Genomic DNA, 17508 nt, shown 5'->3' with positions numbered 1-17508 from the left:
AAACTCCAGATGTGCTCAGAGGTCTGCCATGCTATCTAAGGTCCAGGCTGAGTGACATTTCCATGCCACGGTATAGATACTGTTCTGTGAAACACCTGGTTCTCTCTTCTTTGTGTACTTTGGTTCCCAAACTCTTGGAGAGTATCTAGCATGCAGCGAGAATTGCCATGGGCAGTTTTTCTATAGTAGGCCCAGGCATGCTTAAAAAAATGTCTGAAATTTGTTAAAGTTTTGATATCTTCAACTAGATAATGAACCTAAGATGTTGCAGATGCTTTACTACTCTGTTCTCCTTGCTGGCATATTTTACAGCGTATCTCAAGACTTCCTTTATCTTGTCTTTTAAAACCTACAGACCAAGCTTAGGGGGGAGATGCAGGTTTTATAACTCAAAACACATATAATTTGGGGTCTCTACTTTGAGCTGAACATAAATTCTGGATAGAAAATTACACACAGTAGTTTAGAGAAACCCTTTATAAATGAGAAACATTAATATTTGAGTTTCATTAATTGTCTGATTTCCTGCCTCCTGTGTTTTTGCTCTATTCAGAAGGCCAAGTACAAGGTTTATTTAGAGAAGCTTCATGTCAAACTGGATATCAGGGAGGAACATGATTTGTATCAGTTGATAAATGAAACACTACAAATATTAGAAACTTCAAAGGTATCTTATGGGTTCTTCCGTATTAGGAGTGATAAAAATGCATTCACGGCTACAGAAATAATAGCAAGAACCACGGAACATTTGTTGTTTTCTTTTCCTTTTTTTTTTTTGATGTACAGTTCAAGTTTATTTAAAAAATTTTTTTAACACTAAGCATTCATTGAGCTCTAGAATGTCCTGAATGCTGCAGTGTGTTGTATCTCATTTAATCCTCAGACTAACCAGTGTCATTATCCTGTGCCACAGATGAAGAAACTGAGGATGAGGGTGGTTAAGTAATTTCCTTCTTCTAGAGGAACTGGAGTCAGGAGTCCAGTTGAGTCTTCTGAAAAAGCAAGAGAATGTTTCAGAAAATCAAATAGTGATAAACTTATCCTAAAACACAAAAACATTGCTTCTTTAAATCTGAGGAGGTCCTTCAAAGAAATATGTAATTAAAAGTAATGCAGAGATCCTGATACCTGTGACCTGCAGAGAGTGAGGAGACCCAGTAACATAGCTTTCTGTTCTTCACTGATGATAAATCTTGAGAAATGCTACTGTTTTGGGCTCAGTTGTATGAAGAAATAAGCTGTACTATGGAGATCAAATGAAACTTTGATAATCTTTGCACATGATTACACTAATTCTAAAAGTCATTTTCATGAAACTTAGTGATATACCATTGGGCAATACAAATAATGCCAAATACTATGCTGAACTTATTTCCCAAATACATACTGTTGTTATTCAAGAAAGCTATATGCCTGCTAAATCTTAGATTTATATTTCATTTAGTTAATTTTACCAAACAGTGTAAAATTTAAAATTAGGATATATTTTTTTACCTCCATGCTTTTATTTATTTATTTATTTATTTATTTATTTTTTACATTTATATGTGTGTATAGGTGTGGGTGTCCATGCCATAGCACACAGATAGAGATAAGAGGACATCTTGCAGGAGTTGTTTTTCACCTACCATGTGCGGTGGAACTCAGGTCGTCAGGGTTGGTGGCAAGTGCCTTTACTTGCTGAGCTATCTTATTGGCACATATTGCTATACCCTTTAAAATACAGATATATAATATAGATTATATATCTGTATTCTTAGACAATACGCCCTTTGAAAGTTATATATGCTTCAGTATAGATGACACATCAACCTTTATTTCATTCTTTCATGGATACAGTAAGAAACAAGGTATTTTAAGCCTTAAATTAGTTGTGATGTTTCATGTGTATAATTGCAGCATTTTAAGAGGCTGAAGCAGGAGGGTCTTTAGGAATTCTTGGCCAGCCTGAGCTCTAGGGTAAGGCCCTGTCTTAGTAAAAGAACAAAACAGAATAAAAATTTAAAAATACATTGTTTTAAGTTCTTACTGACATTCTTGAGCCATGAGTGCTTTACTAAGTTTCGTTTAGTCAGAATAATCCATACTTTAGATAAATCAGGGTTCTGCTTTATCCATTTTAAATTTAAAACCCATTTTAGATTTTAAAGTTTAAGTTGGCTGTCCCTAGGTCATTGGCAGACATATTGGTCTCCTGTGGTATCTGTTAGTGGTTTTAAAATAGTTTCCATGGCTACTACTTGAGTTTGAATTCATCCTTCCCTCTCTCCTATTAGAAGAAAAGATGTGGAGTGGACTGTTACCTCCTGGACTAAATGAAAGTGACGTTGAGTCAAATTCAGCAGATGAAATCACACTAGAGAACCCAGAGCCTTCAGAACTGAATTTACAGGAAGATGGAAAGACTGGCAGCAGTATGAAGCCAGCAGTGCCAGACTTCCCGGCAGGCCAGCCAGAGACGGAGACAGAGGCTGATGCAGATGCATATGAGAAGTGTCCTTCTGGGATTCCCCTAAATATGTGGCATGTAGGTTTCCCTCTGTGTGGTTAGGAAAGTATGCATGTGTACATGTGTTCTCTGTGCTGTGGGCAAAGTATGTTGGGATACAACAGACAGTAGAGGGGCCTCAATACTTCTATTGTTGGATACTAGTTGGAGTCTAGTTTTATTTTACATAAGTAGACGTAGTAAAACCTTCATAAGGATTATCTACTTCATAGGATTATCTACCTAACATGATAAATGAGTTTATTTCTTTATTTCTTCCTTTAATTATATGAGCTATTGAGCTTCATTCTCCATTATCAGACAGCTTATATCAGAACAAGCGAATGTCCCAATTCAGCTGAGGGTTGAGAGGACTAAAGTAGCTCAAGAACAGAATTCCTTAGTTGGTGTCTTTAGAAATGGCAGAGCATAAGGATTTTATTTAACACGTCTGTTCATTTTTAAACTGTATGTTTATCTTCAGTCACATGCACACACATACCTTTTCTCTTTTTACATAGAAATTTCAAGAATTGCATAAAAAAAATTCTGAACAGAAAAATTCAACGCCAAGATTCAGACAGAAAAAAAGAAAACGCTCCAAAAAAGGTGTTTATTTTTAAATTTAGGTTGTTAGTTGTGCTAACTTTAAGTTGATTAATTGTGTTAATTTCTTAAAACATGATTTTGAAATAATAGCTGCATAATTAAGCATTGACACTCTAAATTCCTTTTAGGCAAATTGAAGAATGAAAAAGAATCTCCCAGGTAGGTAGATTTTAAAGTAGTTACTATTCAGCAGTGTGGTGGAATGTTCTAGATTGCTGCCCTACTTGCCTTTGTTAATGGTCAGACGTGAGAAGTAGTCTTTGAAGAGTAATTATTATCCAGTTAAAAATAGACAAAGTAAAAAGAGCCATAATTTATGTACACAGAGTTAATTTATCTTCTTGCAGTGAGCAGTCCTCAAGTGAGACCCAGTGGAAAGAGCTAACTCAATATTTTGGGGCCAATGATAGATTTGAACCCCCTGTTAAACAGAAAAAAGTTGAGAAGGTAAGAACCTTTTTTATATTTATTATATTATTCCTCCTTAGCTAACAGGACATATTTTTGATGAGCTATGCCTAAAATTGCTAGTTCATTAATTCACATAATTAGAAACTTAAAATGTTCTGTTGTGTCCCTAGTGGCTATCTAGTTTAAAACTGTTCAAAAGTGTTAGTTGTAAAAATATTGTGGAGAGCCTCACTCCCTTTGCCTTGGGTAGTGAAAGAATGCTACTGTAAGAGGCCATCTCACTGAGATGGTGGAGGGTGGTGAAAGCCTTTACCTAATGACCAACCTGAGGCTACTCAAGCATACGTGAGGACTCTAGAGGAAGGGTTAATGTGAGACCTGTTTGTTTTTTAGTGAGAAGGTTAGATTGACTGGATTGAAGTGAGGAGGAGGAGGAAGGTAGAAAAGGCTCAAGATAATCCTGTAGAACTGCCAAACATGGGTGGGACCTCAGAGATGTGGGAAGTGGGCTTTATTTACAGTACACTTGGCCATTAAGAGAGTGACATGATCTAACTTATACTTAAAGATTCCCTGACTGTGGTGGAGAATAGGTAGGTGGTGATGTAGTCAAAGTGAATGAGAACAGCAGACTCAGCACAAGGTAACGGTCCTGAATGAGAACGGTGTTGATGACGAAGGAGAAAAGTGCCAGTGCTTTGCAGTTTTAATGTGAAAGTAGAATTGAAAGTATTTACCTTTGCATTATTAGTTTTTTTTCAAGTGATGACATGTATAATAATTCTAGTTAGAAAATTGAGAAAAGTTAGGAGGAGAGAAGATTTCGAGTAGAACCTATTCAGAATTCATTTTGGGGCAGGAGTGTTAATCAGAACATAGGAACGGAGTGGCTAACGTTAATCAGAACATAGGAACGGAGTGGCTAACAACTGTGATGAGGTGGGGGTTCAAAGCAGTGTGAGCTTCTGGTGTGTATTTGTAGTTGTTAATCTCTGGAAATGAGGACAGGCCTTGAAGGAACAAACCACATGTTTGAGGCTATGGAGGCAGTATTGGTAGAGTCTAAACATGAGAATCCAATGCAGGATCCTAGGGTTAGAGGACTAAGGGGGCTGGGGTAACAACTCTGTTGCTACCATATGTTTGAAGTTGTATAATCTCAGGACTGGCTACATATGACTAGCTCTTATTCATGTAGAATTTAGAGTTTGTATGGAGTCACAAGGATTCTTCATCCTATCATTTGAAGAACTACATCTTAGCATCTAGTAGTTTGTCTCACATGCATTCTAGAAGAGTCAAAACAGCAGTTAGAAGTGTGAACTCTGTCTGATTGTAGTCACAGGTGCATCCATTGTGTAAGTTTGGACTCTTCCTGAAGAGTTTGCTGCATAAATGACGCCTGGGGAGGAACACTATGGGTCTTCTAACAGGGAAACTGTTATTGCCAGGCTTATATTTATCCAGCACTTAATACTCAAGTAAATGCAGGCATGAAAGGAAAGGAAGGGTTTTGTGCAGCTGAATGATTTCAGTGCCTCTTGGGAGTTGAGTGTAATTGCATGCCAGCAGTCTGCACGTTGGGGTCCTGCTGAGGTTTCTACTGTGAGACCAGCAAAATAAATAAACTTAAAAAAAAAAAAAAGCAACATGTCTATACTAGAGATACCACGATGAAAGCTCTGAATACATGTAAGTCCAACAGATAGTTAGGAATCTGGTGAGGACTGTGTAGACACGTGGTGCAGTGTAAACAAATATGGATTTCCAGCCTAACATTTATTCTCTGGAGCAGAGGCTGATCTGTTACCAGAAAGCCTTTTTATTTTGTTTTCACTCAACCCTCAAGAACAGTAAAGCAAAACAAAACTTCTTAATCTCATGTCTATCATACCCTTCCTTGGAGTCCTGCCAAGCCAAACTGATGCTCAGCCCAGAATGTGTACTGTAACACTGCTGTCACCTGCTTGCCAGACAATGTAGAGACACTTGTAATTTTTTTTACATATAGTTTTCCTAATAGTCAATGCTGTATGAAAGTGCTCTTTGTATTAAGTATAGATGTAATAGATACCAATAATTATGTAATTAAAGCATGATTATTTTAGAACTACATGGAAATTTCTGAAGAGTAAACTGTACTCATTCAGTTTACTATAAATATCTTAAGTATTCCATAGTTGACTCAATTTTATTAGTTAGCACCATTGTTGAAGTAGTCCTGGGTAAGTCACATGGACACTGGGCATGAGAACTACAGATACTTTTATCATTTTTTTTTTAAGAGTTACTGTCTTTGATGTTTGTTTAAAGTTGTTCATGAGAGGAAAGCGCTGTTATATAGATTAGGTTTTAGGTTTTTTAAACCTGTTTTTTTTTTTTTTTTTTTTTGTGGCAGAATACTTTTTGCATTTAGACCTTTATATAGCACTCTAGTACGTAGATTAGATCAAAACCTGACTGTCTTGAGTGCATAGGGAGGCAGGCGCGGGGTTTGGGAAGAACTTTGGGGAGTAAGAGTCACAGTGTTTTTTTTTATGATCCTGTGATGATATCTATAGGGAGGGCCAGTGTTAGCCTTATGAGATTGATGAAGAAGCAGAAGGTTAGTATTACTTGGCTTAAAAACAAATAGCAGGTGAGATGTAAGACTTTAAACTTAAGTCATTTGCTCCAATCTGAATTTTTCTTTTAACTTAACTAAGTTTTGTATGACTTTATATAAAATAACAAAATCATCACATGTGACTTCTTAATATATAACTGAGGTTTATTTGTTGTTTCTTCCTCTTCTCTATGGAAAAGTTTTGCTCCTAGATATTTAAATTCAGTCATAATTAAACAAATTTCAGTAGATGATTTATTTGTATTATGATTTTAGAGATTGGTTATATTATCCAAATAAATATTTAGCAGTTAGATTTATGTAAAAATACATTAATGATGTGGTTGGCCTTAAAAAGCTTTAGTCACATATTAAAAGGAATCCCTCATGTGTACATGTGGAGTGAGTCCCTAAGCCTAGTGCTTGTGAAATACACATTTGCTATTATGCATTCTTGACATCTGTAGGACAGCTTTATTGATTAGAGGTCAGCTGTTGTCTTATGGGAACCTTTTACCTACTGCTTTTAGGTAAAATTTCCACTTGTAGCTAAATTGCCATTCCTAAACATACCTGTTCTCTGATGTTTTATGCTTAATTTTTATTCAGGTAAAAAATGTCTGGAGTACAGTAAGGCACTGCAGTAGCCTGCAGCTCCAGCTTCTCTTCTGGTATGGAGGATTATGTGTAAGTCAGGGCTACTTTGGGGGTCTTCTGAAATCCAAAAAGCTTGGAATCTTAAATCCTGTTTGATGAAACAACTTACTGAGAGTTGAATTCTTAAGTCTAGGATCTAAGCCCCTGAAGTCTGTAACCTCACTGGAAAGTCATCTTGATATCAGAGATAAGAGCAACATTTAGTATTTACTGGATAACCATCTGTATTTGAACAATTGGCTAAATAGTTTAGAGAGCATGGCTTTATATTGATTTTAGTGAGAAAACTACAGCCATAGATGTTTAGAGACTCACTCCAGATTGCTTAGTTCCGGAGTGGAAGATTTACTTCATTTGACTTTCTCAACAGCATTCTAGGCTAAGTGCTATGAACTTATGGTCTTATGGTGATGGGCATGTATAGTAAAGGAATTTTGAATGTATTTGAAATGGTTATTCTTGTTTTGTTGTTGTTTTTAGTTTTTCAGAACAGGGTTTCTCTGAATAACCCTGGAACTCATTCTGTAGACTAGGCTGGCTTCGAACTTAGAAATCCACCTGCCTCTGCCTCCCAAGTGCTGAATTATAGGCATGTGCTACCACTGCCTGGCGACTGAAATGCTTATTCTTAATAGATACAAAGAAGAATAAAAAAACTTTCAGAGCCCAAAGAAGCTATTCTGTTTTACTTTTAGTAAAATATATGAATAAGCCAGGCATCGTATGTACGTTATGCCTATAAACTCAGTACTCTGAGGCATGAGTAGTGCAATAACTTTACAGACAACCCATGTTTAGGATATTTGTTGACACTGTGAACCCTGAGATTGTGTTATTTACTGAAACAAAACAAAACAAAAACAAATAACTGTTTCTGGTGGTTGTGCTGTGTTTCAGTCCTTTAATCCTTTTGTCTGGAATACAGACACACCCTTAGTATACACCTTTAATTCCAAACAAGGAAGGTTTGAAAGCTTGAAAGTATTTGAAAGTGATGTCTGATTGAGTGGCAGACAGAGTGAGAGATTAGAGAAGGAGTTGACAGAATGGGATATGCCCAACTCTCAAGAGAGGAAAGAGAAGCTACTTGAGGAATAGTGCAGAGAGGGAGAACAGACAGTTTTACTGGGACAGTTGTACAGAGACAGGTTGAGAAGAGAGAACAACCTAGACACAGGTGAGGACAGAAAAGGCCAGAGAATGAGAAGGAGCCAAAAGATGAGAACATATTGTTAGTTAGTTTGAGACTATCAGCAAAAGCCGGAGGCCAAGAGAGGAGCCAGTTTGAATCATCGAGTGTGGAAAGGTGTTTTGAGCCAGAACAACTGAGTTGACCAGCCAGCCAGAGCTTAGAAAGAATTAGGAAAGGGTGAACTTATTCAGCAGTAAGCCTCAGAGGCTGAAAGCATTCTAGGCTTAGATAAATGGAGGGTAGAAGTTTCCAGGAGTAGGCCTAGGTTAGCAGATGGAGGCAGTAAGCTTCCGAGATGACAATTACTATAGGAGGATAAAAGATACTTTTACTTTTACAAACCTGGGGTACAGTGTGAGATCCTGTCTGAAAACAAAACTGGGGGGGTATTGAGGAGAGGGGGGTGGAGATTGAGACTGTATGAAAGAAGGAAAAAAATGCAAGAATCAGTTACATCTTTTAAAAAGAACTGTTATTACAGACAAAGTTGAAATTGTAATAGAAACTTAGGATTTTGTTTCTATAAATAAAATTTGTTCATCTGAGCCAATAATCTTACTGTCTTTGGGAAGCTGAGGCTTAAGAGTAAGCAAGCACACAGAACTGTGACCACATTTCTTCTGAACGCTTAGGGGAATGGGAACTGGTTGAATGAGGGTAAGGTAGACTGGTAATTTTAACTGACTCCTTTATTTGGTTTTAAGACAAGCCCAGATTGGCCTTATACTTTATTATGTAGCCCAGGAGGACCTTAAACAACTTCTTTTGTTTATTTGTTGTTTGTTTTAGACAAGGTCTTCCTACTAGGTCTCCGGGTATCCAGGAACTCACTGTGGAGATCAGGCTGGCCTTGAATTCTGCCTCCCTTTGTTGGGATTAAAGGAATGCACCTTCAAGGACCTTGAACTTCTCCTGTATCCACTGAATGCTTGGATTACAAGTGTGTGTCACTGTTATACTGGATTAAATGCAGTGCTAGGGATCAAACCCAGGGTTTTATTTATTCTAGGCATTACTACTAAGAGATGTTCCCCAGCCTAATTTTATTTTCAAGTGAAACTTCACCTTTATTTAAGCTCAGCAATTTATAAGATTTTCTGTGATAGAGGAGTTTTCCCTTCCCTTTATGACATTCATTGTTAAGCTATAGCCCAACGTACCAGAGGAACATTAACAAGTTGATTGAATAGAATGGTTCAGCATGTGGACTTATGCAGGTCTTGGGATCTATGGGTTACTCTGGGCACTATATACAGGAAGGCAAGAAGCTTAGATAATTGGAAGAGAGCACAGGTACTGTGTATAACATATGTGACAGTCTTAAGGGAGGACTAGTGGACAGGCTACTAAGGTAGAAGGGTAGAGCTAGCCTGGGTGATTGCTTGGGTAAACAATGAATTGAGATATTCAGCTATCCTCAGGCTTTGTGATATAAGAAAGTTAAATTTGATATTAATGTTTACTTTATCTGTCTCAGAGGCAATTGAGGAAATCTCTATTCTGCAAAGGGAATAAATGCTATTGTGCTAGCATTTTGTAAATAAATAACTTCATTTCCATTATAGATTAAAATGAAGTTCTAAATGGAGACTATAAATTTCTAATTGTACTATACTGAGAGCTAAAGATAAAGATAACCTTGAACCCTGAAGAGATACAGAGTTCAGAAAAAGTGTCAGATCCTCTGGAACTTGAGTTCCAAGCAGTTATGAGCCACCTGACTTTGGTGTTGGGATCTGAACTTGGGTTCACTGGAAGTGTTGGGATCTGAACTTGAGTTCACTGCAAGTGTTCTTAACTACTGAGCCATGGGTCCAGCTGCAAGAAATACAGTCTTTATTCGTTGTAGATAAATTTGTATGATAAGCACGACAGTCTGTGATCCCTGTTTGATTGTAAGAGCATCATCACCTCAGTGTTATTGTCATGAAATTCTTTTCAGAGCTACAGTATAGGTTGGTTCCTTCTACTGTTAGTGCAGACATGGATTACCACACTGCAGCTTGAGTGCACTAGTACTGGCTGAGTGAGTGCCGCCTGTGTGGAAGGAACTGGGTGCAATTTGGGAATACTCCAAGCTAGTTACTGTACATAAAGTTTGCCTTTAGTGAACATAGAACCCAAGAAAGGAGAAAGTTAGTCTGTCAGAGGAACCTATCTAAAGGGACAGATACAAAGTTTAGTAATGCAGTCAGGAGAGCCATCTTGGTGTGGGACATGAGGAAAGGTGGCAAGGTCAGTAAGTAAAGCAGCGGACAGGGTCGTATCTGAAAAAAATGGAAGAATTTTTTTTAAAGGGAAGTATGTCAGAGGTGCTGGTAACATTAATAAGATGGCATGTGTGGCCAGAGATTAGTAAGTATTAGCGCTGTATAGACGAGGCTGAGAAAGAGGTGTCTAGATAAACCTGTTAGCCAGGTAGTTGATCTGCACTCTGGTACAAGATTCTTAGCTTTGTGTGAACCCAAAATAAACAGTTTGTAGATTTGCACTATTGGCAGGTGAGAGCTGTGTACACAGACCTCACTTGGAATGGCACAGGCCTCAAGTACACAATCAGAGCTTTCTGGGAATGAAAGATATTCATAAAGAGTCTGCCATAGTATTTGCACCAACTTGAGAAGAATTCTGCAGACATATAAGACAAGGAAATTTCTGGAGATTGTACAAGAGTAGAAACCAGTCATTAGAATCATGTGGCCTGAGTCAGAGATAACGAAAGGCAGTTTAATGAAAGTCTCCAGCTACTGTGGGAAACTAGTTGACTACTCAAGTCCTTGGATGGGTTATGATAAAGATGTCAGGTGAAATACTCACTGGCCTCTGCTTCTAGTCTTCTTAGGTAGGTTATATTGCAGTTACTAAAGTCTTCATTTCAACAACAGTACAGGAGCAAAATCTCCCTCTCTTGATGGCTATGATCAAGCATTTACTGGTAGAAGAACTTTTCTCAGCACTTTTGCTGTTGCATTAGGAGGAGAAAGTTTGTATGAGATCCAAGATTCGCTGTGTTGAAATGAAGGAATAGGAGGCAACTCCAAGAAGCATATATTAGATCACTTAAAACTTATGTGTTCTGTAGTAACTATTCACAGCTAGACCTTGTTTATAGCTGAGTGTCTTTTGATAAGTGTATAATGAGCTCTACCTAGTTTGGTAATTCCGTGACACTTAAATTTTTGATTTCTTGAAATATTTTTAATAAATTAAAATATTTCCATAGGAAAATAAAGTAATTATTTATTACTTTCTTCTCTGTAGAGTAGTCAGCATAGCAGACCTAATTGAAGATGGTGAAAGGTTATGGAATGTGTTGTAGTTGAGAATTCAGACTCCAAACCTGGATGTGGGTGGCTTTACACCTTATAGACTGATGTCAGCCAAGAGTAATTTATGGCTATTTCCACCTCTTGCAAACAAGCTAACATTTCATGGAGCTGTAAGGATGCAAGTGACAGCTTTTGTAGAATAAGCCCAGGTTCTATCATCTGGTGAACAATCCATAATTTTGACCCGTTGTGCCATTAACATCATTGTTATTAGGGAATAGCAATCTCTGGATCCATCTCCCCCACCCCACCCCCAAATCTGAATTTGCATCTCTTTTTTACTGTTAGCTTGAGAAATTTGGGGACCTTGAGTAGCCACCGAATGTTTCAGAAACATCCAGGGAATTGATGCAAACCTGTGTAGGGTTATTGAGGGGGCTGAATGGAAGTGGCATTAGCTATAGTCCTGTGATAGATAGTCTTGGTTAGCAAGTGATTGACTTTCTTTCCTGCTCATGATTTGTGTTTTGTTTTTCCTTGTAGTCAGGCCTTGAGAAGAGGATCGACCAGGCTGTGGAGGAGTGGGATGTTGAGAAGGCTGAGGAGCTCAGCAACCAGCTAGCTACTCGAGAGGTAAGTCAGACTCAGTCCAGCTTTCTGTTGCCCTCATACTTCTCTCTCATTCTACTCTTTATTTTGAAATCTAGGTTTTATGTTTACTTTAATGTTTTAAGTTTATCCTGGTCTAAAACTTAGGATGAAAATTTTACATAATTGATACTTGACCCTAGTTTTACCTGGCCTATGGCAGATTTTTTTGCTTTATCTGTTTTTGAGGTTGATGTTGTTTTTCAGATATGATTCAAAGGGTGCCTTCATTTTTCCCATGATGTCTAGCTCAGTTTATCCTCACTGGGGCCAGCTATGTGTTCTGCAGTCACACCCTGCAGCCTTTTCTTAGTCCTTGCTTACAGTCTCTTACTGTAGATGCTGTACATACTGCTCAGTCTTGTGGGGTTTCAGCTATTTCTCACATGGTCTATAGTAGTATAAAGTTAAATATAATTTAATATATTTTCAGCTGCAGAAGGTCACAAGATGCTTCTGACTCATGTCCTTGGAGGTGGGGGTCCTATAGACCTGTCACTCATAGGTTTTCCTGTTCTTTGGGTTTTTTTCTTTTAAATAGACTAGAAAACATGAAAAATCTATATCTAGTTTTCATTCTTAGTACTTGATTCCCTATTTCCTTAGCATATAACACTCCTTGGTGTTTAGTCACATACAAAGCATCATAACTCATCTAAGCAAATTGCTGGCTGTTTCTTAGTGTTGTAACTCACAGACTTTTTGTTTTGTTTTATTTTGTTTTTTTTTTTCTGTTTTCCAATCTGAAATGAGAAAGTTCTCTTTCAGTAGATTATTCTATGGAATACTGTTGCATTTACCCATCATCAGTTGTCTAAAAACCCACCATTTATACCCATTGTGTGTGTATAAGTGTATGTGTGTGCATATGTGTGAGTGTGTATGTGTGTCAGAGTATGTATGCATGTGTGAGTAAGTGTGTGTGGGTGTCAGTGAATGTGAATTTTTGCCTATTTTTAGCTGCAGCCCTTAAAAATCTTATGGATTTTTATGTATGGATTAGACAAATTTGAAAGAAAGGCTGAAGGATGATACCAAAATCATCTGAAAGACTTAAGGATTTCAAATTTGTCCATTTTAAGTCTTTAAGAATAATTAGTCACAATAATATTTTGTATATATGTGTGTAACTGAGTATAATTGTGTGTAACTGTGTAACTGAGTACCATCGATCACACAGCGCTGTGCAGGTTCTCCCACTACTTGTCTCTAGAATTCTTCATCTTGGAAAACTGAAGCTCTGTACCCTAAGCCGTTACTCTGCAGTCTGCTTTCCACCCTTCTTTGACAGCAGGCCATTTGCCTGTGCAGTCAGGTTCTTAAGGTACCTCATATGTTTATACTTTTGTGTCTGGAGTATTTCTTTAGCATAACATCTTTAGAGATCATTGTATTGTAGTGTATGTTGGAATGTTTGTCCATTTCAAGACTGCTTATCACTGTGCCACATTTGGGGTATTGTGCTATTGTTTGTGCATTTAATTGCTGGTAGACCCTGCTTCCACTGTTTAACTACAGTGAACATGCAACTGTAAATATGAGTATACTAGCATCTGTTTGAACCCCCATTTGAGTGTCCTTTATATCCAGAAACAAAATTGCTGCATTATATAAGAAAGAAAAATGCATGCCAGGCATTTGGTATGTTTTTAATTTGTGAGGGTGCTATGATTCAGCATGGCTATCAAAGCTTTGACACAGTTACCTTGTAGCCGAACTTGGATGAAGTATTCTTTGTATTTGCTTTTTTCTTATATTTTACTCTTCCCATCTTCTAATGCTCCTTATGCTTAGTTTGACAATTGTTCTATTTTATTTTTAAAAATGCTGTATTCTGAATTAGTGGGTGTGGCTCTTGTTTGATACAGTAGTATTTCATCACTATTTTGGAAGGGAAAAAGTTCATTTAATAAAATGAACTTGAAGATTTGTTAAATTGTGCTACAAGTTCAGTAGGACTGAACTAGCTATTGATTATCTGTGGCTTCTTCAGTGTAAGATCCTTACATGTCAATCTGTGCTTTATTTCTTATCCTTATATGTTAATCTTTGCTTTCATGCAACAAACATGGTGTGTGTGTTGATGGTGTGGTACTTGGAATGCACCCATAGGTATGCTGTTAGTAGTGACTTGGTTTCTTAAACGTATAAGATAACAAGATTATACCAATTAGTGAATGTCACCTGTAGAGTTTGACAGAGTGGCCATGGACATATGAGGGAATGGTGGAGAGGAACAGTGCTTATGGGCTTGGACAGGACTTCAGGTGTTAGGTCTCTACCATGGTTCTAAAGATTCAGACTGAGGAGGACGTCAGGATGGGACTAGGGAAGAGTGGGATCCAATGAGGTTGAAAGTGCATAGAGTGCTTATAGCCAGTCAGCGGGTTGTGTCCTTACCATGTTGTGGATTTAGAAGCTGGGGGCAGCTTCATGTGGATTTGGAATGAAACCTTTGGAGGGATCTCACCCTGTGCCACTTGTTGAACGGGTATCTCTTGAGTGGCTTGAAAGATTCTAGGACTGTTTGATGTTAGTTTTGAACGCTGGTCTGGGGCTGTTGGATTGTTCTGGTAAAGCTCAAAAGACACAACCTAAGAAAACCAGCAGGACTCTGGTGTGTGGTTGCTTGCTTGCTGGTTTTTAGAAATGCTGTGTGCTTGTCTTCATTGCACTCTTCAGGGTTACAGGATACAGACTAGTATTCTCTCTTTTTTTTGTCCATCGTTCTTTTGGAGACCCAAGAGTTATGTTCCGTGTGCTCTCTTCCAACAACATAGTGCCATAGCAGACTCCTTCCCTCATTCAGTTGTCTCTGACTTTTTGTGTTGGTTGAGGAAGAAAAGACAAGGCAAAGCAGAGTTTATTAGGCCTTCTACTTGAATCCAGGAAATTTTTCAGAGAAGTATCTGTTTCACCGAAGGTTCTGAGTTCCTTGTAGCAGAGTTTTATTTGCTATTAAGGATGTTGAGGCCAAGGAGATCACTCAGTGGGTAAAGCTGTTTACTGTACAAGCGTACAGCCTGAGCTTGATCACAGGAATTCATGTGAAGGTGGGAGGAGAGAACTAACTTACAGAGTTGTCTTCTGATCTTCATACACAGCGAGTGACCCCAAACCCACACCATACATACCCATATAAAAATGTTAATCAGAAAGCCGGGCAGTGGTGGTGGTGCATGCCTTTAATCCCAGCACTTGGGAAGGCAGAGGCAGATGGATTTCTGAGTTCAAGGACAGCCTGGTCTACAGAGTGAGTTCCAGGACAACCAGGGCTACTCAGAGAAACACTGTCTCGAAAAACCAAAAAAAACAAAAAAAAAACAAAAAACAAAAAACAAACAAAAACACCAAAAAATGTTAATCAGAAAAAGTGCCAACAAGTTGTTCAGTCCAGGACCTGAGTTAGATCTCTGGCATCTGCATAGTAGAAGGGGAGAACTGACCTTGATGTGTACATACCTACACACAAAAAAAATTTTTTTAAGAAGAAAGTTGTAAAATTTGCAAAAAAAGTTTTTCTTTTGTCCATATACTTTAAATTTGCATTTATTCCATTAATTTGCATTCTAGCAAAGGCATATCCTGTTCTCTAACATTGTACTCTGTTGCTATGTTCCTTTAATTTAGAATGGGTGCTCCTCCTTATTTTTCAAGACCTTGTTTTTGAGGAGAGGCCAGTTAGTACACACCCCTCAGTTTTGTTTTGTCTAGTATTTACTCTTGATGAGTCAAAGCAGTAGCCATGAGTCCTTCTCAGGCTTTCCAGAGGCACATGCCATCTCTGTGCCACTTTTTGATGGTTTGACTTTGGTGAAGGTGATAGCTCTGAGATTTTCCCCTTTGTGATGAATAAGTACCCTATGGAGAGACAGTTTGAGGCTACAGCACTCCGATGTTATACTTTAATCTATTTTAGCATCTGTTGCTGGTTCTTTTACTGTGTTTTTTTTTTTTATTGTAAGTTATTATTGTGATTGCCAAAAATGATTGACTTTACTTTTTAAAAAAGATTTATTTTAGTTCTAATCATGTATGTGTGTGTTCATTTGCCCACGAAAACATAAGTGAATGTGGGTACCCAAGTTGGCCAGAAGAGATGTCAGATCTCCTGGAGCTGGAGTTATAGGAGTTATAAGCTGCATGGTGTATTGCTGGGACCTGAATTCTAGTCCTCTGCATGAGTAGCAAGTGCTTCAACTTTGAGCCATCTCTCCAGCCCCTCTTGACTACTTTTATTACTTGGCAAACCAAGATTAATAGTTAGCTAAAGTGTGAGGTATTATAGATTTGTTTTCTGAATCCATATCGTCTCATGAATATAGGCAGTTTTCTAAATAGTGTACTGGGTTGCGAAGGAGTTGCATGCAATATTGTGTACAAGCCTTGTGTTAATAATTCCACCTTGGTCCTGGTGAACTTCCTTGCTATGTATGTGTTCAACTACCTGAAAAAGCATTCAGAGCTTTCCCTCTAGGGTTTTAGAAATGGGGATTTTCTTTGAGGACACTGGGATTGTAGTTTGGTGTTTTTTCATTCTGCTGTTTTAGAAGTTGAAATTGTATAATGCTGACTAGGCATTTCATTTCAAAGCTGACCTTTCCTGTCATACTGTATGACAAATGAGATTGCTTTAGAAAAACTGTTTTCAGCAGATGTGAAGATAACATTTTTCTCAATTGTCCTTTTACTTTGATACATATGTAAAGCTGTGTTCTGGTATTGTGTTTAATGAATTCTGGTCAAAAGAAAAACGAGTAATTTATATCTTGGATAACTAAAAGGACAGCTGGGTCATGATTGCTATTGTGACACAGATTCAGAAAGACTCTAGTACTGTGCCCACTCTTGGAGCACCCTTCAGGAGCGTCCAGTCAAGAAAAGCTTTGGCAGGAAATGTTGCCAGCTTTAGATTTTCATATTCATCCCTTAGTCCAGTCACTGTGGTGATGAGACGGGATTTTAGAGAAGTGTGAGTTTGGGGCAGAAACCTTCTTTGAATAGAGTGTATGTATGCATGGTAGGTGTCCTTTTGAAATTTAGGTAGATTGGTTTTTAATAACAGCACCGTTTGCTTTTTTCAAGAAGCAGTGACTGGGACCTGCTGATAAAGCCTTTGCTCAGAGGCACAGACCCCAGAGTTCTTAAAGCCCTTTCCAGCCATAGGTGAAGCTCATTTTGATGTTTAACATTTAAAAGCCTGTGAAGAGAGTAGGGCAGCATCAATTTTGAGAAAAATGAAGTTAAAAGTAGAACCATGTCTGAATAGACCTTGAAAACACCCCTCAAGAGAGTATGTCAAAATTAGGCTGTTGGTACGCTCTCATTGTGACATAGTAAAGCACATAATTTCCCAGAAACTTGTCCCTCACATTTGTGATGACTGAGTTTTCGTGGAATCTGGTTTGGGGGAAGAGGGTGACTTAAGTGTCTTGTGTCTAAGCCTAAGCTGGGCTGTCATTTCAGGTTTTGCAGTGTATCTGCAGACTGCTCTGAGAATGCCCTTCCTGCCCCTCTGCCCATTCCATACTTGTGTTACACTGATGAAGCTGTTCCAACTTGATAAAAAAAAAAGTTTCTTTCCTTTAAACTCTTTGGTTTTTTTTTTTGTTTTGTTTTGTTTTGTTTT

General features: G+C 38.0%; 1 protein-coding gene across 2 annotated transcripts in view; it reads left to right on the top strand.

Annotated features, from left to right (window-relative positions):
* The window catches only part of Fam204a (family with sequence similarity 204 member A), a 28848-nt gene that overhangs the window by 3296 nt on the left and 8044 nt on the right, over positions 1-17508 (top strand). For both annotated transcript variants that reach the window (XM_031390864.1, XM_031390863.1), the window contains exons 2-6: positions 2277-2527; positions 3010-3097; positions 3226-3256; positions 3445-3544; positions 11775-11864. In XM_031390864.1, the coding sequence (XP_031246724.1) occupies positions 2285-2527; positions 3010-3097; positions 3226-3256; positions 3445-3544; positions 11775-11864 (552 nt within the window). In that variant the 5' untranslated portion in view covers positions 2277-2284. The remainder of the gene's footprint in view (positions 1-2276; positions 2528-3009; positions 3098-3225; positions 3257-3444; positions 3545-11774; positions 11865-17508) is intronic.

This window comes from Mastomys coucha, unplaced genomic scaffold (genome assembly GCF_008632895.1).
Source record: "Mastomys coucha isolate ucsf_1 unplaced genomic scaffold, UCSF_Mcou_1 pScaffold21, whole genome shotgun sequence".
Lineage (NCBI taxonomy): Eukaryota > Metazoa > Chordata > Mammalia > Rodentia > Muridae > Mastomys > Mastomys coucha.
This window is presented reverse-complemented; position numbering and strand designations above follow the sequence as displayed.